Here is a 25537-nt window from a genome sequence, read left to right on the forward strand (position 1 = left end):
TTTCTTTAATTTAAAGTATTTTCAGAATAAGATGTTGTAATTTATTATAACATTGTAAATTGTTTGAAAAAATGGACGTGCATAGTGGGCTGTAAGGGCTATAAATATATCAAATGATGTATTCTGAAGGTTCTGTTCGGTTATTGTGCCGAGCTGTGATATATTGTTCTTAAATTTATTTATTAAAATATTTAATAATCGGTTTAATTTCGACAGTAAATATCGTTTTATCGGATATTAGATTATTGGGAATCGAAAACAAGTGTTAACGGTTTAACCATAGTAATGAATTATTACTAAGGCTATTGTCACTTAATTATTATTTTCCAAGAAAAGGCATGTCTTCCCGACCTCTCCACAATGGACGCCCATGTGTGGGTCGGATAATACTAAGACTAGTTAATGTGACAAAAAAGAAAAATCAAAACTTCTTTGGTTTTAAACAACGAAATTTTACTAGCAAATTGATCTCAAATCACTTGACTTTTGCAAATAAACTTCAAATGATAATTCGTTAATAAATAAAGAAAACAATACAATAAATGAAATAAAAGTCTATAATAGTCATCTAGTTATATATATTAATACATGTGTATATACTTTTATAAATAATTATCATTGAGCACTCCAAAATAATCGAAAATAAAAATAATATTAACAAATGTGATGTATAGTTTATATAGTGGGGGTCAACTTATCGTTGCTATTATACTGGTGATCGACCGTTGTGTTATCCGAATGGATGTTAAAGCAAGTTAGTTGACCTTCTATCGTGTGTGAGTGGAGTACTGGCGATCATTATGTATAATTAATTTATTAAAACGTAATATACATTTATTTATTTACTATATATTAAAAATCTATGTCTTAGCACTTTATTATTTGAGCTCCTTATAGACTTATTAGTAGTATTACACAAATTTTTTATTAGTTTCTTTTAGTTATATATTTTTCTCAATATATCAGTCGATAAAATGTACAAATATTATTATTATTCGGTTAATTAAGAATAATCTACAAACTATTCTATTTTATCACAAGCTTATTCTAATATACGATGTTTATACGATTAATGATTAATATTATTTTGTATGTATGTTTTTTAGTTGTGTTACATCTATAAGTACATAAATTTTATAATTTAACCATTTAAGTTTATTATTGTTTATACAAATTTTCATTTCTTATTGATTAATTTGTATCTGATATCCTAACAATAACTATGTTTAAAAACAAATTAATATGTTATATCGAACTCGTCATTTAGACAAACTACCTTCCCAAATAAAAACTCCGTTAAGAAGCTTCAATTATCTAATCTAATTATTATTAGGAGAAATTATTGCTTTTGTGTTTTAAATTAACATGACCGTCAAGTCTCAATTCACACGTAATCAACGACAATTTCCCCTACCTTTTATCTTTACATACAACGCGATTTTTAGTACTATTTTTATATCCAACAGAAAACGCCGCGATTGTGAGTGGTTTCGCTGTAAATATAATCTTGCGGACTAAGCTGTTCGATTAGTATTCGTTTACTATTGTCTTACGTCGGGCATAGTATCAAAAAATATCATCGTATTTTCTTCAGTAGATTTGTAAAAAAAAAATAATGACTAATTAATTAGTGATATTACTATATTAATTATCAAACATAAACTTAGTAATCTTAAGGAAGTTTGATTTCGAGTTATAATGGAGAACCAGGTACACCCTGTCCGTCTAATTTTTAATTTGTTGGCGTATATTTTTGTTGTAGGTAGAATTTATATCTTTAACATCAAGAATGTATTTATACTTGTAAAAACTATTTTTGTTTCCTTTATAAAAAAAAAAGTGAAATAATCAAGCATATAATATAAGTTATTCCATAAAAGAAATTTTTTGATTAATTTTACTCGTGTAATGTATGAGAAACGACTAAATTTAGCTAAAGTGTACAAAAATAAATTCTTTAATATTTTTAAAATATTAAAATGTAGTCCTTACAACAAAATCACTCTGTAGTAAGGATAGCATCAAATTTTTTTATTAGTTAGGGCTATTGAGTTAAGTTCAGATTTCGTAAATAGTTATTTTGATGTACAGGTTTGGATTATTATTTTCTTACTTAAAATTAAGTTGCGGCTATTCAAAATAAAAGTTTTGGTCAAAGTTGATAAAAACTAATTTATCATAAGCTTAGGGTGTTTAATGGATTTTGTTAAAATGAAATATACTTAAAAAATTTTTTTACTACGCCTTCCAAAAATCACCAGGATCAGACCTTTGAGTAGCATGAGAGTGTGACACCATAATACTTAGCAAAAATGAATCGTTTTACATGATTATTTTTGATTATAAGCGGATGGGCCAAAAAAATAATTTTTAAAAAGAGTCGCAAAATTTCATAAAAATTATTCAATCAGCAAGAATAAATGTTTTAAAACCCCTCAACACTACCGTATGTTATTGGGTCGATCCTGAAAATAATCTTCACATTATTATACAGTGTAATCAATTAGATATAAAACACTCATTTTCTTGGAAACAATTGAAAATTTAAGTGAAAAAAGTAATTATTTGACTAAAAAACTCTACAATAATATACTTAATATATTATAATAATAATAGTATATCTTGTATAGATTAACAACACCTTTGAGTTTTCAACTACAAAAAATTGATTGTAACAAGTTGTAGCTAGAAGTTTTTTATAACATAAAAAATATCTAAATGAAGTCCTACAATATTACAATTTCTGATACAATTTCATAACTGTTAATTCACTGGAAAATTCAAACTTTCAACGTTTAATAAATAATTTAAATGTTTGTACTAGTTAATTATAGATATTTTTATTTATTTTATGTATTATTATTATAGAATATTTTCTGAAGAACAGATGTTTAAAATAAAATGATATTAATGTAACACAAAACAAAGAATATTTTACCCAATATCATAGTTTATAGTTATAATGCTCATCACCAATTTCTTAAAATAAAGATAAAACTCGTTATTGTTATAAATAAAATTGGAAGAGCAGAAAAATATTCTCAACTTAAATAATTAATTACTTCAACAAAATTTAAACATTGAAATGCTATTTATTTTTCTGTCATATTCTATTATTTGGAAAGTTAGTGCATATACATGTAAATTAGAACGATAAAAATTGTGTTCATAGAGTATTGTTAGTATTTCCTGATGCACCAAACATTGGTAACAAAAAAAAAAAAAAACTCAGCACATTGGGGACGTGACATTGTTGAGACAAGTATAGATGATATATGATAGTGATTAAAATCACTATCATATCATAAGGGACACTTTAATGCAAATATGTAGATAGTGTTTAATTTTAAGAATTTAATTTAAAAACTGCAAAAAAAATCATTGCCACAGGCAATTTAAGCTGATTCAAATGTTAAAATTAATTATTTTGACTTAAAAAAAAAAATTTAAATAAGTTTAACTTAATAATCTATGTCAATTAGTTTTATATAATATTCATGAAAATCAGTGTACCTCATTATAAAAGTGTTAATATATCCGCAATATTTTCAAAAATTGAGTTGAAAATATTTAACTTATATCGACACTTTTATTTTATCTTAAATTTAAGCTTATATTATTCACTATATAGTTCAGTAGTATATATTCAAGATATAGTGAATATGATTATTTAATAATATTCAATAATATGCTATTTTCGTGTTAAATCTTGGTATTATCATTTTATATTATCATTTTTTCTTAATTCTTTTAGATTTACAATTTTGCTTTTGAATAATGATTAATGATGAATAATGTGAAACAAACGAGTTCATAATTTTTAATTATGAGTTCAAATATTTTCAAAATATTATTCCCATGGGCGTTCTCTTAGTTTCTTCCCAGTTATTTTTCATTCGTAGATGTTAGTTATAAAGTCATTGTTTGGAAGATGTGTCCGATTAACTTTATTTTTCTTGATTCTATCACCATAGACTATTTAGAATATTAAAAATCAAAATCAGTTATTATTTGAAAATAATATTTTTTTGTTTTAATTATTTTTTTATAAGTGATAGAAAAAGTCCCCACTATGCAACCGTATTTTCCCTATCTAATTGTGTGATATAAATTTTTAACCTTATTAAATCATAAAAACATTTCAAACATGAAATAAATACTTTCGCAGTCTATAAGTCTGTAAGTTGATTCATTTTTAAATTTTTTCTTTTTAAAAACATTTTGTAACAATCTTAGTTTAATATATTATTTTTATGACAGTCAGTTGTAGTTATCTGGAGCGCGAAAGAATCGGGAATATATGATTTGTAAAACACTCCGTATCTATTACTCTAACTGATAAGTTAAGTATGATATTCTATCTCACACTAACTTATAAATTATAGAGCCTATGTTTTTATTTTATCAGTTGTTCGATAGGCGTTGTGTTTATTAATTTTCCTCATTGCAGTTAATAGAAATTTAAAACTGTGATTAGAATTAAATTACAAATGTTAAAAATTCAAAATTTCGCCAACATTAAATTTTGTGATTTGGTGTTTTCTAATAAATATTTTTTTATATTGGTAGTTGAACATTTCAGGAGTAAATGGCTTCATTTAACCGACGACAGTCTTAGATGATAACAAACCTAATGGCAAAAGAAAATGGAATGAAACGCTATTATATATATTTAAAATTAAAAAATATATTTAAAATATTAATTTAAAACTAAAAATTATAAAAATATTTTACTCAAAAAACCATAAAAAATTACTATAAAATCGCAAATATGAATTTTGAAAACAATGTTACCATCATTATAGATATAAATTTATGGAAATTTAAATCAAATTTGTGTTATTTTTCTAAATATTAATTTAAGGCTGGCCCAAAAATTTAAGAATAAATGGAAATTTTGATGATAAATAAAAACATTTTTATTTTTCTATATATTAATCTTAACATGGCTGCCGGGGATTGACGGCCGGTTATAGAAAATGTACCGGAAATCATGTGAAAAAAAGAGGCATGGTACGGGATTAGAACCCGCGACCCAAGACGTTGTATAGATAAACCTTACCACTAGGCCACCGTGCAATTATGATTCAGATCCCGATACACTTTCATTTAGGTTGATATCGTGATGTGCGGCTGAGGGAAACACGGTACCGTTTTAATCTATATATAATATTTATTTTTTATGTTTTGTAACATTTAATTATTAAAAAATATATTTAATTTGAAAAATAAGTATAGATCCTTCTGAAATGGAATCTCTAAAAGAAGTAGAAGAAAATAATAAAGATATCTTGAAGCAGAAGCAAGGGGCTTAATTTTGATGATTAAGTTTAATTATAGGGATTATTAGCATCATTACATAAAGAGAAACTACTGCCAGCCAAATCGCAGATTTATATTAGTAGTACAATGTTGCAGTCACCTAAGGTAGATTTACTTGAATCAACTTTGGAACTTGATTACATATACAAATAGTCACAAAACAAACCTATTTTAAAAAGGGAAAAAAATTCTATATTTATTAACAAATTAAGAAAATACTAAATGTATAGAAGACAAACAAGAATAATAAAAAAGAATATTTAGAATAATAATGAAAATTATTTATTTAAAAATAAATGTTGCACTTACATTTTAGTGAGTTTAATATCATTTTATTGTTTGTACTTTTTTTCATGTATGGAGGCCAGTGATTAATTAAATTATTATAGTATTAAGCAAAACAGTAATAGTTCATTTCTGTAGATTTTCTAGAAGAGAAAAAATAATATTATAAATTCCTATTTTTTAAATGATAAAATAAAAATATATATTGAATATTAGAAAAAATACAATATTTTTCAATATATTCATTACTTAATACTACTGCTAGTAGTCTATAAAAACCAAACAATACAATCAAAATAAAAAAATATATATAATATTACTATTTTTCTATGGTACCCTTCAATAATTCAATTATATTAAGAGTATAACTATCTAGTTTTGACAATAATGGCATAGTCATATATGAGAAAACTTTCTTTTGTTTTAATTATTATTTTGTTAATTATTTTTTTAAATAATTTAATTTAATTTAATAATTAAAAAAAATTAGCTATAGACATTTAAATAATTTTCTATTATTTATTTAAAATTTGTAAAAAACGCATTTAAGGTCTCTCTGTAAAAAATTTTAGGGGAAAAAAATAATGATAAAAAAAGGAAAGCATTTATTAATACTATTAATATTACTACTATTAATAATACTATTCTTCTTATGTACAATATTAATTTTATTAAAAAATAATAATTATACATTTTAAAAACTATTAATAGAATCAAATATTTTCAATTAAAAAATACCTTAATATTATCTAGGCAACTTTTCAATTCAATGAAATCTGATAGAATTATTATTATATTTAATATAATGAAATACAATACTTTTGTAGTGTCAAAGATTATAATCCTTAAACTTAAATGTGTTTCTTCATGTAATATTTATCAAATCAATAATTACTGTAAGAAAATTGCCATAATATCACCTTCAGAAATGTTGCAAGGTAAACTTATAACAAAAATCCAAGCACTAGAATTATGTCAATAATTCTTAGGCACTCAACTTTTAACATTTCTCATATTACTGCAATAAAAAAATTTGTATAAACAATAGGTTTTTTTAGTTAAGTTTTTAATGCTGATTCAGAATATAATAGTTAATATTCACTAGTCAACCACAGATGATAGTGTTTATGTATACTATTATATTATATTATAATTACACTTAAGAGATGACGACTTGAGACACGCAACAGATTGCAGAGGCGTCACCCTCATGGCTACCTCATTGTAAGGAATGTTGGGTCACCAATCACTTATGAAAGGTGTTTAAGTTTTAAGTTGGTTTTCTGATTACACTGCAGAATATAACATACACACACCCATTAGCAAAGTTAAACATTAAATTTATGTATACCATAAGAAATATTAATAATAGATATAAAGGTTAACATTTGTATAGTTATACACTACTAAGAAATAGTATAATATTATATTATATTTTTATTTTTGTAAGTATATTAACTAAGATTTTCGACCTTTTTTTGGTCAACATTTTAACTTTAAGTTTACACTAAAAACTTTTTACATATTCTAGTTTAGTTTTGCAACACAAACCAAGATTGTAATAAATAAGTCAGATAATAGAAAATCAAAAATATAATTCATATCAAGAGTTGAAAAGGAAGACTAGTGATAGAGTAACATGGAAATTGCTGCAAACCAATCATTAGATTGATAATACAGAAGAAGTTTAGTTTTAGTTTTTATAGAGGTGAGCAGGAACTCAGACCTATAGGTCCATTATGCATACCTTCTACCAAATTATATTAATTCGGTTTCTTTACATAAGTATACCCACTGAAGTGTTACTATTATTATTTACATATTCTAGCATAATAAAATAAATTAAAAAAAAAAATCAAAAAATTATACTTACGTTAAAGGATTCATTTTGATAGATCGCTTAGGCTTGACACAAACCCGTTTTCCCACAGGTGTACATCACGTTATCAACCTAAATCAAATTGTATTGGGATCTGAGCCATAAGTGAATGGTGGCTTGTGGATAAGGTTTGCCACTATAACGCATTGGGTGGAGGGTTCTATTCCCGTACCTTGTCTCTTTTTCCACGCGATTTCCGGTACACTTTCTATTACCGGTTGGAAGTTATTCCTCAAGGACCAATAAAAATGATATTTTATGAATTTTTAGATAGATAACTTTACATAAGTATTTATTTTTGCAGTGAATAAAACACAAAATGAAATTTCCTCTTAAATAAGTTTCAATTCATTGAGTTATTATAATTTCTTTATTTATTACTATAATTATTTTAATTAATAATAATTAATAAAGAAATATTAATAATAGATTTATTAATAATTAAACTACTTAATACGTATTATCATAATTAATATTTTATTTATATAATAATGAAAATACTTGAAAAATAATTAGAATGAGATCTTATCAAATATTTTTTCCTATATAATTGTATGATAAAAATATTAGCCTTATTAAATCATAAAAACATTCCAACAAATACTCAAAATTGAATAGATTATTAGATAATTTTGTAGTCTATAATACTGTATGTTGATTAAATTTTAGCTTTTAGCTTCGATGTGAAGGTATGTAAGGTATGTTAACTATGATGTGTTTTTTTTGTGTGTCTATTGCCATTAAATCTCAGCTCTCCCTAGACCGATTTTGATGAACAATACGTCAAAAGATCAAACATTATATGTAGACGAAGACATTAACCTCAAAAATTGAACAAAGTTCCCACGCTTCCCGTAAAAAGGGGAAATTCCCCAAAAAATTACAATTTTAAAAATCGGTAATTTTTTATATTTTAGCTTCGATGCGTAGCTGAGAAGGTATTAGTTTTACTATGATGTATGGTTCAGAATGTTTTGCGATTCACAAGAAAATAGAGTAGTGAATGAGTGTAGCAGAGATGAGTATGCTTAGATGAATGAGTGGAGTGATTAGAAAAGATAGAATAAGGAACGAGCATATAAGAGGGAGTATAGGTATAGCGTCAATCGTGGATAAGATGAAAGAAAATAGACTTAGATGGTTTGGTCATGTTAGGAGGAGAGAAGAATCGGAAGCTGTAAGAATAGTTATAGAAATAAATGTTGAAGGAAGAAGATGTAGAGGAAGACCGAAAAAGAGATGGAGGGATGCTATTGATTGCCATATAAGGACAGCTGATGTAAGCGTAGATGATAAGGATGGCCGACCCCATGTAGTTGGGACTTGGCTAGCATTTATTTTCTCTTCTTGAATATTGAAGCTGAAATATTCTGTCTTTTTACTTGGTGATTCAGCTGATCAATCACTGTCGCCTGAGTAGCATATTGATTTGCGTGGTTAAGTGTGATATTAGTTAATTTGTTATGATTAATACTCATTAAAATATAATTTAGCTATCACCTTTTTATATGACATACGAATTTATATACGTGACGGATGCGGAGCCGTATTTTAGCTTCGATGCGAAGCTGAGAAAGTATTAATTTTACTATGATTTGTTTTTTTTTTTTGTGTCTGTTACCACTTTTTCTCAGCTCTCACCGAACCGATTTCTTTCAACGATACGTCTAAAGATCACAAATCGTATCTAGTCGAAGATATTACCCTAAAAAATTAAGAAAATTTCTCTCGTTCCCCGTAAATGGGGGAAACCTCCAAAAAAATGACAAATTTCAAAATTGCTAATTTTCGAAATTTTTAAAATTTTTTTAAATTAAAACTGCCATAACTTTTTCAAAAATGAACAAATTAATATTATTATTTTTTTTATAGAAGCTTGATGACTTTACCTATTATTTGGTATATTTTGTTTATAAATTTAACCCTTTACCAGCCCACAGGGGGGGATTCATAATGACAACTTTTTCAACTTAACTTTTGAAAGTGTTCCGGAAATACTGACACTTATATATATATATCTTAAATTAAAGCTAATGTAATATACTTTATTATGGAAAAAAAAAATTTCTGATTTTATTTTGTCTTCACGGTGAAAATAGCTACCGTATGCTATTTTTGTGTTAAAATTTTTGATTTTATATTTTACATTTTTAACTTTATAACGCTATAACTTTTTGAAAAATGTATGGATCAATATAATTTTTTTATGAGAAATAATATTTATATCCCTCTTTCATTCGACATACTTTATCTTAATCAGAATATTAATAAGGAACTAGCAGATTATGTAGCTTTTGGAATAATCCACCAATTTTTTTAAATTAAACACTATCTAAAGATTTATATCGAAGCGTTTTTTTTTTCAATAGTGATTTTAGTCACTGTCAGATATCACTATACTTGAAATTTTTCAACTTAACTTTTGTTAGTGTTTCGGAAATACTGACACTTTTATATATATATNTTTTTTTTGAGATAAGTACTATTTATATTTATATATCATTAATATATATAATTATATATATATTTATTTATTTATTCATATATTACACTTTTAAATCCATTATTTTTTTTTAATTAAACACTATCTACAGATTTGCATAGTAGCGTTTTTTATGATAGTGATTTTAATTACTGTCAGATATCATCTATGCTTGACCCAACTATGCCACGACCTCACTGTGCTAGGTTTTTTTAGTATTATTTAATTTAAACTTCCATTCTTGTTAATCCACCCCTCCCCTTTCCTTTCTTAGTTTTGATTTACTAAAATTAGAGAAATATCTAGAAGCTTGAACTTTAATAAATTATAATAAAAATTTTATTAAATATTTGAAATTTCAACTATAAACATAATAGTAGTAGATGGTTAGACCGTGAACCGTTGAAAATACAATTTACATGAATGCTGTTGTCTAAAATTTGCACAGCAAATCAAAAAAGTCAGCCATTTTCAATATAAACTAACTTTACTGTAGCGAACAAACAGCAATAAAAAGTGTAAACTTTTGTTGTATCTTTTATGAATCTTATTGAATAAAATTTAATTAACTTTTATAAAATTAGATGAACTAATTACTTTAATTTGTTATTAGTAATAATAGAACCATAATACAGAATAGAAGCAACCTTGGAAATGTTTATAATAATTAATTATATATTTAAACAATTTATATTTATATATTTAATTTATACTACAATAATTAAAATGATTTTAAATACAGTTAGACTGTATAAATTATTTTTATAGACGTTAATATTGGTATATAATTGTATTACTGATATGAGAAACTACGTAAGTCCAACAATTTAAACTTTTGAAAAATAATAAGAAACTGTTCTTAAATCTTTTATTGATTTGTTGCGTTGAAACTGAGATAGCTAAATAAAAGAATTGGATGAGGGTAAAGCATAGAATTTTGCAAACTTATGTTCAAAAAAATCACTAATACACATTTAAAACTAATTAATACAAATCTAACACTAACATAATACTCTCAATTAAATCGGAAAATTTCCTATTTCAATACCTATAAATATATTATGTTTGTTAATAATTAAAGTGACAGAGACATCTATTAGGCTGACTGAAAGTAACTACTGTGATATTGATCTCATAAAAACACCGATAGATAGTACTGTAGTATACTACACATTATAATAGAAAATATGCATGATGAAAAATTATTGCTGAACTAATAAAAATAATTGGGTTAAATATTATATGATGTAGTAGATATCAATAATATTCTCAACAAAGGGTGATTGATTAACTATGCTTTACGCAATACATATAAAACACAAAAAAAGTATAGGGTTTTATATACTTGTAAATTTTTGTCTATACTCCATTTTATACCCGTTATATCTATATCAACTTAGGTTTTTTAAATTATAACATTCAAACTTAACTAATATCGGAAAATGGTCTAATTAAGAAAATTATTGGTCAATAATAACTTTTGAACCATTATTTTTGAAGATATTACAAAATTAATTATTATAATTTCTGAGAATCAGATTTAAACAATTTGAACTAAAGAGTAAAAAATTAAAATATTTTTTGTAAAAAAAAGTATCTATAGTTAATTTGTATAATAAATTTAATGGAATTAAAATACTTAGAAAAAAGAGCTGGGGAGTTACTTTTATGAAGCTGTGAAAATTTTTAAACTAGTAACAATATGTATTTAAGACTGGTATAAAAATTAAATGAAGAATAAATTAGTAGATAAAAATATTTTTTAAATAATTTTTAATATGTATTAAATCTCATAGTAGTCGACAAAGTAATTATTTTTTTATATTTAAGTCTTATTAAGTTATATGCTGAACATTTGTTATTTGTATAGCTATTATTACTTCTTTATAAAACTATTTATAGTTTATTCAATGTAAACTAATTCCAATTGTTTTAGTAAAGTCGAATAGAATTTATTTTAGTTATGTATATATAAATTAATTAATTTTATAATTTTGTTAAAGGCGACTTGTGATTTAACTTTTAATTTTGTTTAAATTAACCGAGATTAACCCTCTTTGTTATTAATAATAGCTTTAATTAAAATTTTCTACCATGCTTTTTCAATACTACAATTCTCTTTGATAATTCTTCAATTACTTAAATTTCAAATTGACATTAACAATAAGATTAATTATATCAGATAAATTTTAATTTAATTATTATTATTATTAACTTTTTTTCTAAAGCCAAAATATTAAAATAATAATATTTGTATTAAGCATAATTTCAATCTTTATTTTAAAGATCAAAAATATTTTTATAATTTAAATTGTAAAATAGGATTTCAAATTATAACTGTCACCTAAGCTCTTTTTTTAATGTGAAAATTAATGAAAAAATAATTAGTTTTAAACTAAAAATAAAACATTAAAAATTAAATGTAATAAAAATAATTCATTAACCACAAAATATTTAATTATTATTGTTATTACTAAATTTACATTTAACCCAGTAATTTTATGTTGATTTTTGTGTTTAATATTTTTTAGTTTTTAAATTAATAATATTTTTAACATAGTTTTAATTTTATTTGTTTTTCATTGCCTGTTATACTGTCCTAACATTAATTGTATTAATATATCGCTTTCATTGACATTTTGTAAAAAAAAATATTGCTACGAAAGAAATTTTTTTTAATATTTTATATAGACCACTTAAAATAAATTTTGAAGATTCATTTTGCAAGCAATAGGTTGGATAAAATTCAAATTAATTTTTCATTTTTACCATAATGTAATTTGTATATGAGTATTTAATTTTGTTTGATATTAAATAAATAATAGTAGTATGACGAGTTTATTTTTTTCAGCAACAATTAGATTAATTTTGCTTAAAAATTGAAGAAAAAGATTCACTAAAATATAAAAATAATTCCCTTCTTTTCTATAAATGAGGGAAATTAATAAAAAAAATGTCAATATTTTAAATCCAAAAACACAGATGTATTATATTATTTGAATTTTAAGCAATTTTATAGCATTAGCATTAATATTGCTGCATGGTGTGATTGCTAAATAAATTTAGCTTTGAGTCAAAATCAAACACATAAATTTTATTTCTTCATTAAATTTTGGGATTACGTATCAATTATTTTTTTGAGCATTTCATGAAGTGTTCATGAATAGTTAATTACTATTTCATTATATTTTTTAATAAGCCGGAAGATAAAAACATTATGTTATTGAATTGGATGTAATTCATTGAGACGAGCTACATATTAAACATCAATAAAGCAAACTTATAAACCACCAACTACCTATAACTATTTTTATTTTTCTAAAAATGATTCATTTTTTTAATACATGGTGGTGAATCGGAGGATTGGTTATAGTAGGAAAGAAAATGATACGGACGAAGATTTTCTTAAAATTAGTAAAAAAATCCTTTTCACTTGTCCGTGATATTAACTCAACACATTTTTTTCATAATTTGTTTTATTATTATTTTTTATGAATGTTAACACATTGAACATAATTAAAAATGGATTGTTTATAACTATTATTTATTAAATTTTATTTTTATTTGAAAATTATTATTGAAGGAAGCTTAACAAATTTGAAAATACTATAAATGTTATTTTTATTTTACTGAGGAATAATAATTGTTTTAAGCCACCCAAAACTTTCATTTTATTTTTAGCCATGTCATAAACATTTATACTTACATCTACACTAGACATTATATATATGTTGAATAATTTCTATGTAAATCGATTTTAGTAAATTTTATCTAGAAAATGGCTTCAGGAATATTCCTTCGCCTCTTATAACATAAATAAAATATTTTCATTAAAATGAGAAATAACATCAACCAATATTGTAGCCCCCAAAAATAAAATGTATTTTTTCGATCAAATTGTTTTAATTATATTTCTTTAAGTTTTTTGTAATTCAAATTTACAGTAGCGGTTAAAGAAGTAAAGTATTATATAAGCAATAATATAAATATGATAAATAAAGATTTAGAATCAAATGTTTAGTAGAAAAAAGTCATTTTTTCATACAAAATATTTTGTACAATTCCTTAAGAAAGTCGTTATTATGTTGATTAAGTTGATTTTCAAAAATCTTGATAATTTAAACGATAATAGCGTAGTATTAACTCATTCAAACCACATACATTTCTTTCTCAATTAAAATTATCTATCGTACTAACAGTCAAAAATATTGTCATAAAAACAACATTATATATTCAATATACCCCGCATGTTTTTTTACAATATTTTTGTTTTTTATTAACTTAAATATTGCTCCAAATTTTGGAATATACACAAATATTTAAAATATTTTTTAAAAATTTTAAGAGTTTAGTGCCCCAATTTGTTTGGCCTAATCAAAAAACTCCGTGTATTACAACCCTCCATATGTGTTGACCAACGGAGTTTTTATGTGCAGATGGTAACTTAACAATGTATTCAATATAGCACCTGGTTGTACTAATTTACATATTAGTATTCTATATAGAATAACTATAAAGTCAAATATTCAAATATTAATACTTTTAAAAAACGTCACAAGTATTGAATTTAATAAGATTCTCCACAATTTTTGAAGATATTTTCTTAAAATTTACTAAATTACAAATAAAGTAATAACTAGTATTTCTTACTAAAGATAAATTTTTTGAAAATTTCACGAAACTAATTCAAATTATATAGAATAAAGAAATATTGTTTTTTCTAAAATAGCTAATGGCAAAAAACATTTCTATTTTTCAGGTAATTGATGCAAATCACTACGCTAAGGATTGGTAGGAATTTGCGAAAACAGTTAAAAAATTAAATCACATTACAAGCAAACATACATAGTTTCTAAGTGGTTATAATTTAAAAAATAGAATAAAAAAACCCAGCACAGGGGGGTCGCGGCACAGTGGTGACGTGGCATAGTTGGATCAAGTAAATGATATCTGACAGTGATTAAAATCACTATCAAAAATAAACGCTTCGATGCAAATCTTTAGATAGTGTTTAATTTTAAAAAAATTGGTGTTTTATTCCAAAAGCTACTTGATCTGCTGGTTCCTTATTAATATCTCGATAAAGATAAAGTATGGTAAATGAAACAGGGTTTATTAAAAAATATTATTTGTCATAAAAAAATTGTGTGGATCCATAAACTTTTCAATAAGTTATAGCATTATAAAGTTAAATATAATATAAATAATAAAATCGAGAATTTTCACACGAAAAAAGCATTCGGTAGCCATTTTCGCCGTGAAGACAAGTCCAGAGGTCAAATTTTTTTTTTTCAAATTAAAGTATATTACATTAGCTTTAATTTAAGATATATATAAAAGTGTCAGACCTTCCGGAACACTTTCAAAAGTTAAGTTGAAAAAGTTCTACTTTCTATATGCATTTTTTATATTTGAAGCCCCCCCATATATAGGGAAATAGTCTGATTTAAAAAAAAAGTATATCCAATGAAAGATGTATATAAATACTACTTCTCATGAAAAAATTGTATTGATCCATACATTTTTTAAAAAGTTATAGCACTTTAAAGTAAAAAATGTAAATTATAAAATCGAAAATTTTCACACAAAAATAGCATTCGGTAGCCGTTTTCACCATGAAGACAAGTCCAGAGGTCAAATTTTTTTTTTTCAAATTAAAGTACATTACATTAGCTTTAATATCAAATATATATAAAAGTGTCAGACCTTCCGGAACATTTTCAAAAGTTAAGTTGAAAAAGTTAATTTTTTGTGAAAAAGTTGTCATTTTAAATCCCCCCCTGTGGGCAGGTTAAGTGTCAGATTTACAAAAAAAATATACCAAATGATAGGTAAAGACATCAAGCATCTATATAAAAAAAAATTATATTGATATGTTCATTTTTGAAAAAGTTACGGCAGTTTTTAGTAAAAAAAATTGAAAAAATTTCGAAAATTAGCGATTTTTAAATTTGTAATTTTTTTGGAGGTTTCCCCCATTTACGGGGAACGAGGGAAATTTTTTCAATTTTGAAGGGTAATGTCTTCGACTAGATACGATTTGTGATCTTTTGACGTATCGTTGAAAGAAATCCGTTCGGTGAGAGCTGAGAAAAAGTGGTAACAGACACAAAAAAAAAAAAAAAAAAAAAACACATCATAGTAAAACCAATACCTTCTCAGCTTCGCATCGAAGCTAAAATTCATCATTGGTGCTCATTTGAGCCTAAATTAATTAATTAATTATAAATTATTATTAACTCAAATTATCATAAGCAAAATGTGTTTCTTTAAAATTAATTATATTTTTAAGTACAGGCAAAAGGGTTGTGAAACTGACAACATTCTTATTTATTGTTTTTGATAAAATTTCATGGCTCATCCTCATTCCTTATCTTTTCTAAATCATTATACATAAATAACTAAGTAATAATTCAAAACTGGATATCTGCCAATCAATTTTTTAGAAAGTATATTCTTTATCTAATTGTATAAAAATAATTATATTTTTACATTTAATATAACCATGATGTCACCCTTAAAAATCGTTTTTTTACAGTAAACATTTTTATGAAAAAATCTGAAGTAATATTCTTAATAAATCATATTGTATTATATATATATACAAAGTAGCATAATGTGTAAAGATTAATATTAATCAAATTATTTTGAAAAATGTATGAGAGACACATTTTATCGTCTGGATAATGTAGCTGAGGATATCCAATTGAATTGTCAGTGTTCAAGAGTAGTTGTATAATGTGATGGTAGTGCCATTAAAGTTTCAATTGCAAAGTTTGATTGAATAATCCAATAAATGTACAGGTAAACAACATTTATGAGTAATAAAACTAAATTTAATGGGAAATGAAATCCCAAAGGGCATTTCAAAGAATTACACAAAAATCTTGTAGTTACTCTCAATGAAAAGTTTAAATGAAAAAGTATATTATCAATTTTTTAGAAGTATTTCTATAATTAAATATTGTTATTTGATTGCTTTCATAAAGATTCAAATGAAAAAAAAAAACAATTTTTTACGAACGTTAATTAATTTTTTTTACTTGTAATAATAATTTATTTTAAAATATAATTTTGAAGAAGCAAAAAATCATTTTGGTTAGTAAATAAACTGCCAAGTATAATTTAATTGATTTTTATTAGAAGATGTTACAAATATATTTAGTTTAATTACTTTTAGTTATTTTACAAGATGGCGTATTGAAATTTAAAGTTCACAAATTAAATTAATCAACTTTTAATAATAGAAATTACAAGATTTTCCATTTTTAATGCCTAAATATTCAATATTAAGTCTTGTGTTTATTATTTTGTGGTTGGAAATTAGATTCGGTTGATAAAATCGATCTTTATTTAGTAACAGATCGATACGTCTAAAAAAAAAATCGTTGACCCAATAGAAAGTATCGATGTTAATGATTTTTTTTAAGTTCTCCCTAGTTGTGCTATAACGTTGTGTGCTAATAGTATTATACTATAATATGTGTTACTACAGTGTACATTTATACCGTTGTCTGTAAAAAAACAACACGTAGTCAACGCACAGTGACCCCACTGCTTCGTCCAGCTGCACGCAGTATAGGGTGAAGTGTGCGTGTATATATGCGCGCTCGTGTAGGGGTTGTCCTCTTCGATCCCTTCCGTAACGTCCACCGCACCACTCTGTCGTCGACAGTGAACGCGTGGCACCACTGCACGCCGCCGAACACCGGGGTCTCCGCTCAATTACCCGACGGGACGGATCAATAAAACATAATTTTCAGTGTCGACCGGCGGTAACTCGGCCGGCAGCCACCACGCAGCGCGCTCACTCCCTTCTGCTGCCGCTCCCCGAACATTCGAAACTTTGCCGAGCAAAATCGATGGCGTCCACCGACGCGGTCAGATAGAGCATACGCGGCAACGGCGTTCAATCAATCGTCCGATCGAATCGTTTGGCTCAAGACGTTTAGCGCGCGCACTCTCCGACAACGCACACACTCATACACACTCGGCGTACCACCAGGAAGGGTGGAAGCGGGGACACCACAAAGAGCCAAACACCCCCAGGTCGAATTGGCCGTTCGATTAAAAGCCGCCACCGCCACCACCACCGCCGTTACCGACAGCTGGAGCTGATAGAGTTTTTATTATTACATAGGTTTCAATCAATATCCGTGTAAATTAATTACGTGTCCGCAGTGAACGTTTTGTTTAATCACAGTTTTATCAGTGAACGATTCAAATCGTATTTAATTGGCTTTAATGAGTATCGACGTTACACGCGGCGCTGCCGTTTTTTCCGTTTTCGCCGTTTCCGTTGCTCGCCGTCGTTGTTGTTTTGGACGATAAATACATTACGTCAAATCACGTGAGTACACAAAAAATGCTTTCAACAGTCAACCTGCTGTACCGATACAGACGGAAATTTTAAATGGACGGCATTGGAGACATGGCGCCCGAGTCGCCGCTCAACGAAGTTGTGGTCGAAACTATGACGGATTCACCTCAACAGGAGGTGGTTGTCCGCCGTTCGTCCACAGACCAAACGCGTGAGCTGTGCATTACCCGGGTGCCACGGCAACAACAACACACCAACGGTGGCGGTAGTAGAATCGTGTGTAATGAACGTCGATTACTTCAAACACAGCAACAACATCATCAACAATTGCACCACCACCATCAACAACAACAACAACACCAACACCACCATCAACATCCAGACGAAGAAGACGAAGAGGACGACGAGGAAGACGATCGCATTAATCAATGTTCGTCTATTGACGACGACGACGACGATGGTCGTTCCACCGATGTAGTGAACAATACTGGAAAACAATCCGATAATAGTAACAACAATAATAACAATGGTACTATTACAGTAATAGTCCATCATCCGGACGCAGTGGCCGATAGAAAACTCAACCCAAGACTTACAGTAAGTGTGGCCGGTATGATTGAGTCTCAAGATTATAGCGGGTCGACCAATCACCGAAATAACGCTAATGGTAATGTTCAATCTGAACCTACGTACCAGACATTAACTTCGGTCAACGGCAGACTCTCACCTCCCGGATATAGTCCTAATTCGTCGTCATATGCGACGCTTACACCATTGCAACCTTTACCGCCTATATCTACCATGTCTGATAAGTTTGTTTATGGACATGCTAACAACGTTGCTGGCTCTTTCACGGTTATGCAAAACAATATTGGGCTAGGTATGGTAGTTAATAGCCCGTACTCGTACGATAAAATGGGTATGTCACCTAATAATTACTCACCTACAATGCACCATTTACCAGCGCCTAACTCTCCCCTATCTCCTCAAAGTGCATATAGTCAAAACGGTGATCTTAATTCACCTCAAAAAAGCATGTCACCAAACGACTATGATTCGCCGTTCACTCAGCAGTTGGGTCCAGGTGGTGGTAGAGGACCTACCGGCGCTACGGCTGTGGTGGTACATAGTCCAGATATATGCAGCCAAAACTCAAGTTCACTTCATTCTCCACCAGCACCCACCGGTTCGGTAGCTATCAATTTTGGGTCTACTCCTGTATCTATGGCTACGGCCGCAACTCTACCCAACGTCAATGGTTTGACAACCATAACTCCACATCCCGGCAATGCTGTTTCACCCCAACATTCGCCATCATTAGTAATTCACCCAATCCAGACGCGTGAAATTATAGTGACGACGTCATCACCATCGCCACCGGACATTCAACAGCAACATCACCATCATCAGCGCATGACGTTGATAGCACAACAGCAAAATCAAATGCATCACCAGCATCAGCATCAACATCAGTCAGCCCCCGCTCTTATAAAAGCTAACACTGTAACAACTGCAAACGTTCAGTCAGCTGGCACGGCTACTACAGTTCTCGTACAAAATACTGGGAATGGCGGCAGTGGTTCCAATAGTAGTTCTAACGATCTAGAAGAAATCAACACTAAAGAATTGGCTCAAAGGATAAGTGCTGAGCTTAAGCGGTATAGTATTCCACAAGCCATATTCGCTCAACGTGTACTCTGCCGTTCACAAGGGACGCTATCGGACTTATTACGCAACCCAAAACCATGGTCCAAGCTCAAGTCAGGGCGAGAAACATTTAGACGAATGTGGAAGTGGCTACAGGAACCTGAATTCCAACGAATGTCAGCTTTACGTTTAGCAGGTACGTCGTCGTCGTTAGCCAACACGTGGTTATCGATTCTAGTCTTGTGATGAATGTGTGTGTTATTGTGTGAGTGTGTGCACTGCTATTTTTGTTTACATTTTTTACTTTTTCTTTTTTTTACTAGATAATTATTGTATAGTTAATTTGTCAAATGGCAAAAAATATTTTGATTTTTTATAAACATTTATTAGTACGTTTGATTTGTTTTAATTTTATTACCTTTAATTAATTATCAAAAAATATCATTAAATAAATTATCATTGAGATAATCAAAAAACTAACTAAAATACCAAATCGCTGTAAAAACCTTGTCACATATAGTATATTTGCGCTCGATTGATCTATTAAATATCTGAATGTTCAGTCTTATAATAACAAATGATTAGCTAATATCAATCATTGATTTATTACCTTAATTATTATTATTTATTTTTAATATATGTTTAATTGTTTTTGATAAATTTACTAGACCAATTAAAATGTATTTATCACTTGCTAGTGATTCTACAATAAATCAAATAAATTTACTTAACGAATTTATTACAAAAATAATAACAAGAGGAAAACATTATTTTTCGTAAAATATAAAGTCCTCTAAACAATAGTTAATGATAATAACGTTTTCATACCAGTCACAAAATACACCATTTCAAATTATTTATACAAATTAATACAGCTAATTTGATGACTCAAGTTTATATATATTTTTTTTAAGATTAATGAAATTTTGTTTTTAGTAAAAATCGAGTTAATATTAGAAGAAATACATAAAGAGCAAGCAACTGTTTTGACTACTAATAAGGTAGAGATAACGAATTAAAAATTTTACAGAAAAATAATGCTAATAAAATAATAAAGAACGAAACGGTTTGCTCTGTTTGTTTCTCTAATTTAGCAAAAGTCGACTTTCGTCCCTTAAATTAATTAATCCATTATAATGTTTAAAAATGTTTAATTATCTCGATGACTTTTTATGGGAAAAAAAGGTTAAATTCGATTTAGGCAATATTTTATTTTTGTCAAGTTAATTTTATAAAGTTTTTCTTTTTGGGAGGGGTTCTATGCAAGTAATTGATGATTATTATCATTGAGCTAATTAAATAGATAAAATAGTAAAATATTCTACCTTTGCGAAAAACAACAGCTTATCGCTTAGAGAGTACTTTGTGCACAGGTTAACCAGTGGACCCGCATGGCACCTGATAGCCCGCTTCCGTACCACGGGTCTATACAACCGGTGGGAAGAATTTTAAAACGACGGGGAAGCGGTGTAGGGTACAGGTGCGCCGGATAGGAAGTTTTTGGGGTACACAAACTACACGCTGTATGCTTTTATAACTACTTCTGTTGTCAGCGAGCACGACCGAAACGGTACAATGCCACCCTTCTCTGACGGTCTATCATATACCACTTGGTTTTATTTCATGAAGGTTTTTATTTTTGAGGTCACCGGCCCCTACCCTAGTTTGCCCAGTGAAACTTATATAGCTGTTCTTAATATCCACGTGTCATCGTATTTCTCAACGATAATAATAACGATATATTAAAAGTATTGTATTAATATAGTTTTTTTTTATAAATATTTGACAGACTTAGCAATATTTCGATTAATAAAAAACAGAAAGAAAAGAAAGAAAATTATTTACTATTATTATAACTAATAGTAATATACATAAAATATTTTTTTAAATAAAAGTGAGATTGACTAGTGTTAAATTATTCAACCACTGACGGAGTTTGGTAAATTCTTCAGGTGTTCATCCAAAAAATGTTTCTTTGTTTTTGTTTGTTAAAATATTTCTCGGAAACGAGAGAATTAAATTTAAAAATCCTTCCAAAATTATAATCCAACAAGTTCAAAGATTTAATTTTATTATTTTCATAACAACTTGAAGACCCACAAAGATCAAAAATATAATTTTAGATGTACAAAATTAAATTGATTCAGAATTTATAATTTTAAGTGGAAAAAAGGTTGATAATTATGTTTTTGAAATCGCTAAATTAAAATTTGTTAATATTTAAAACTAAAAATATTAAACTCGAAATTTCATATTATGATTTCAATATCACTCCTTTTCAAAAGGTAGCATACGGATCTTTTATTCATTTTAGTTGATTTTTCATGTAAATTATCATAATATATATGTTTGTGGTTACTAAATTCAAATTTGATATTATTTTTTCAATATTTTCATTTATAAGGAGATCATTAGTCTTTTAATAATGTTAATTAATTTAAGTTAAATTTAGGTAATAAAAGGAAAAGAAAATTGTGATTTTAGGCATTTTCCATGTATTACTAAAAAATTGTGTAAAATATTTGAAAAATGTTCAATATTCGATTGCCTCCAGATAGCTATTTTTTAATGAATTACTTTTCTATAGTAATTAATTTGCTACCGCCTCAAAGATGACTAAAGGTGCAGAAATATTATATTATTAAAAATCTGAAAACTAATGCAGCAACCTAAAATAGTTGGTCAAAATGCAAAATTTTTAATTCATAGCTTTTTGAAATAATGGAATCAAAAAATATAACATCATTGTACAAGTGCGGTGCAAATAAATGATTATTTTCTTACACCTTATACTTAATATTATTACGCACGATTATCACACATTGTTTAATGAATTCAAAGCGTTTTTAAAACTTTATTTTTATAATTTTTTTTAAATTTACAATTTTATGACTTAAATAAAAATAAATACATTTAATATTTCCATGATTTTTTGTATTTTTCGGATTATAATATTAGACCCCACAACAGATATTTCTGGGATAATTATTTTAATGCTAGCAACTCGTTTCTCTTCAAATAATAATTATATTAATAAAATTATTTTTAATATTTTTTGTATTTCTGGATTTATCAAATATTATTTATTTTTTTAATCCATTTTTTATACATTTTAAGGGTGTCTTTCTATTATCTTCTATCAATATGAGTGTTATAAGAATCTAATTAAAATTCTAATTACAAGAACTGTTTGAACTTAGAAGCATTCGTATACAAAATTTCTTTTCAACTTTCGATAATATTCCGGATATTCTGCGTTTCTTAAACTTAAACTAAGTAAAAGCTTTTAATGTATACTTTAAGGCTATAAAAGAAAAACTATTCTTGATGTACGTAATAGGAGTCTAAAGTCAATATTTGTAAAATGTTTCGATTTGTTTTTTAGCCTTTTTATAAACAATCACTTTGAAACGTTTTTGCATAGTAATGTTATTACAATTATTACTGAAGTCTATTATGCTGGATTCTCACTATGTCACGAGTGAACTGAGTTTTTAAATTATAAACGACCAAATCCAATTGTATAAAGATAGTCAATAGGTCAAATGAACGTCGTTATCATCTCAATAAAAATTACATCGTTATTGCCCTGTAAGAGATATAGTAAAATTTGTTAATTTTCTTAAGTAGTTCTTGGTCAAAAACAAATAATTTTGCATTTATAGATACTTTTTAAACTATATTTATGGCTTAAAAAAATGTTGTTTAAATAAATATTTTAAATGATAAAATACCACCGTTTTTACAGGTATTGTATAGAAAAATGATGTATGAGCTAGAATTTTTTTTTACTATAAAGTATAATATAATTTAGAAATATTATGATATTTTTTCCTATTGGCTCTTGCATATTTTGTTTTCTATTATTTATGTTAATTCTTAAGTTAAATAATAAATTGTAATTATTACTAAATTAATTAAAACCGGCTAAAATTTTTTTTACTTTCAGATGATACTACTTCAAATCTTGGTCAAGATTTAGAAGGTAAGTCACCACATATTTTTATATATGTATATTTTAGTAAAATTAATAATAAAAATTGGCGCAACGGTTAAAAAAGATTTTATGTTCTTCAGTTATTATAAATTTATTACTATTAAATTAAGATTTTGTTATAAATACCCAATTCGTTAGATATAATTGTGTTAAAATTATATTATTCCTATTTCATATGCCTATTACGTAATAAGACTAAGGATGCAATATCCATTTACCATTTAATTGTATGATCATAAGATCATAGAGACACAAAATAATTCTTATATTTAATTTATAATTTTGAACATTACATACTTGATTTTTAATGTTTGTACTATAAATTAAAAAACCACAACCTTAAATGTTACAATACAATTTGTGTGATAAAATATTAAGCATTTGACCTTTAAGCGATTGCTGTAGAAAATGTTAATGTATAAAACGTAATTAAACTTAAAAGCCAAAACAGTTTTAGTATAATAACGAATTAATTAAATTTAAAACATTTCAATCTATTCTTTGTTTATACTTATGAAAATTTTAAATATATCTGGTCATTAAATTAGAAAATGTGCTGTTTTGCAAAAGTTCATAATATATGCATTTGGACATGACTACGAACCCACGAATACAATCACTTTTTATACTTTGTATTACTGTAATTAACAGCAATGATATAAATCAATAATTAAAAGTAAATATTTCAATTTACTTAAAAGTAGAAATTAATCTCGGTATAAATTCTATTGCGTCGTTAAACTACTTAATCAAGTCTCATTATATCATTATAGAAAGTAAGTATTTTGGTTGACCTTGCTTCTGAATAAACGTAATTTGATATTATTGATTTAAAAATTATAAAAAAATTTCATTAAAATTTGGAAAAATGTTTTTTTTTTATAGTCTTTTTCTATGACTTCTATTTTAAACTAATGTGATATCAAAACAAAACCCATCGTAGTGTCTTCGTTTGTTACACTTAGTTGCTACGGGAAACGTTGAAATATTTGCACAAAATTGATATTTATAAATAAAAAAAATCCGCTGTGCTAATGGTTCCACTATTTTCTATGATTAATAATGATTAGTAATTTTATTAATTGTAATACTAATGACATATGATAAACTAACATCATTTACTAAATCCTTAGATCATAATTTACCTAAATATTTACTAAAAGACGATGGCTAATATGCATCATTATTATTCTCTTAAACATCTATAATCATCTTTTGTCTGACAAACTTGTTCTAAAACTTTGATCGTTCCAATAAGTAAAACATTTTATGTTACAAGTTTTATTCTTAAGCTCCGAAAATGGTTTTATGAAGGCTTATCGTACTTAAAACAACTCCTTCAGTATTAATATCATTGGTTTTATTATTCAACAATATTTCATGTTGATTTATTTTCTATCAACTACAATTATTTTAAATAAATGGTTTTGATGTATGTTATGAATTGTAGTTAGCTAAACCAAAAAAACAAAAGTAACATAAAATCAAAATGCTTTGTTTAGTACATGAATAATTTTTGATACAAATGAACTTCTTTTACTCTGTTTAACTTTTTTGTAAATTAAAAAAAAAAAAAAAAAAAGAAATAGTTTCGTAAAAATCTCA

The 25537-nt window shown here is 26.7% G+C and overlaps 1 protein-coding gene and 1 long non-coding RNA gene across 5 annotated transcripts in view; one reads left to right on the forward strand and one right to left on the reverse strand.

Moving 5' to 3' along the window:
- Window positions 1-3707: 3707 nt before the first annotated feature.
- On the reverse strand, window positions 3708-7860 carry LOC126899537 (uncharacterized). 3 transcript variants are annotated; one of them, XR_007702619.1, is made up of 5 exons: window positions 7481-7860; window positions 6765-6899; window positions 6503-6625; window positions 5632-5750; window positions 3708-3975 (listed from the first exon to the last, which is right to left on the reverse strand). It is a non-coding gene; the product is annotated as an uncharacterized LOC126899537 (long non-coding RNA). The 3 variants fall into 3 exon arrangements; XR_007702617.1 differs by having other exon boundaries at window positions 6427-6625; XR_007702618.1 differs by having other exon boundaries at window positions 6346-6625.
- A 9854-nt stretch (window positions 7861-17714) lies between these two features.
- Window positions 17715-25537, forward strand: part of LOC126897624 (hepatocyte nuclear factor 6) — a 12040-nt gene continuing 4217 nt past the window's right edge. The window contains exons 1-2 of one of the 2 annotated variants that reach the window (XR_007702137.1): window positions 17715-20131; window positions 23885-23920. Coding sequence is in view for 1 of the 2 variants with exons in the window: in XM_050671363.1 (XP_050527320.1) it covers window positions 18382-20131; window positions 23885-23920 (1786 nt within the window). In the remaining variant the exon portion in view is untranslated. The remainder of the gene's footprint in view (window positions 20132-23884; window positions 23921-25537) is intronic. The other variant, XM_050671363.1, reaches the window with a different exon arrangement.

The sequence above is a fragment of the Daktulosphaira vitifoliae genome, unplaced genomic scaffold (genome assembly GCF_025091365.1).
Source record: "Daktulosphaira vitifoliae isolate Bord-2020 unplaced genomic scaffold, ASM2509136v1 Scaffold_2, whole genome shotgun sequence".
NCBI lineage: Eukaryota > Metazoa > Arthropoda > Insecta > Hemiptera > Phylloxeridae > Daktulosphaira > Daktulosphaira vitifoliae.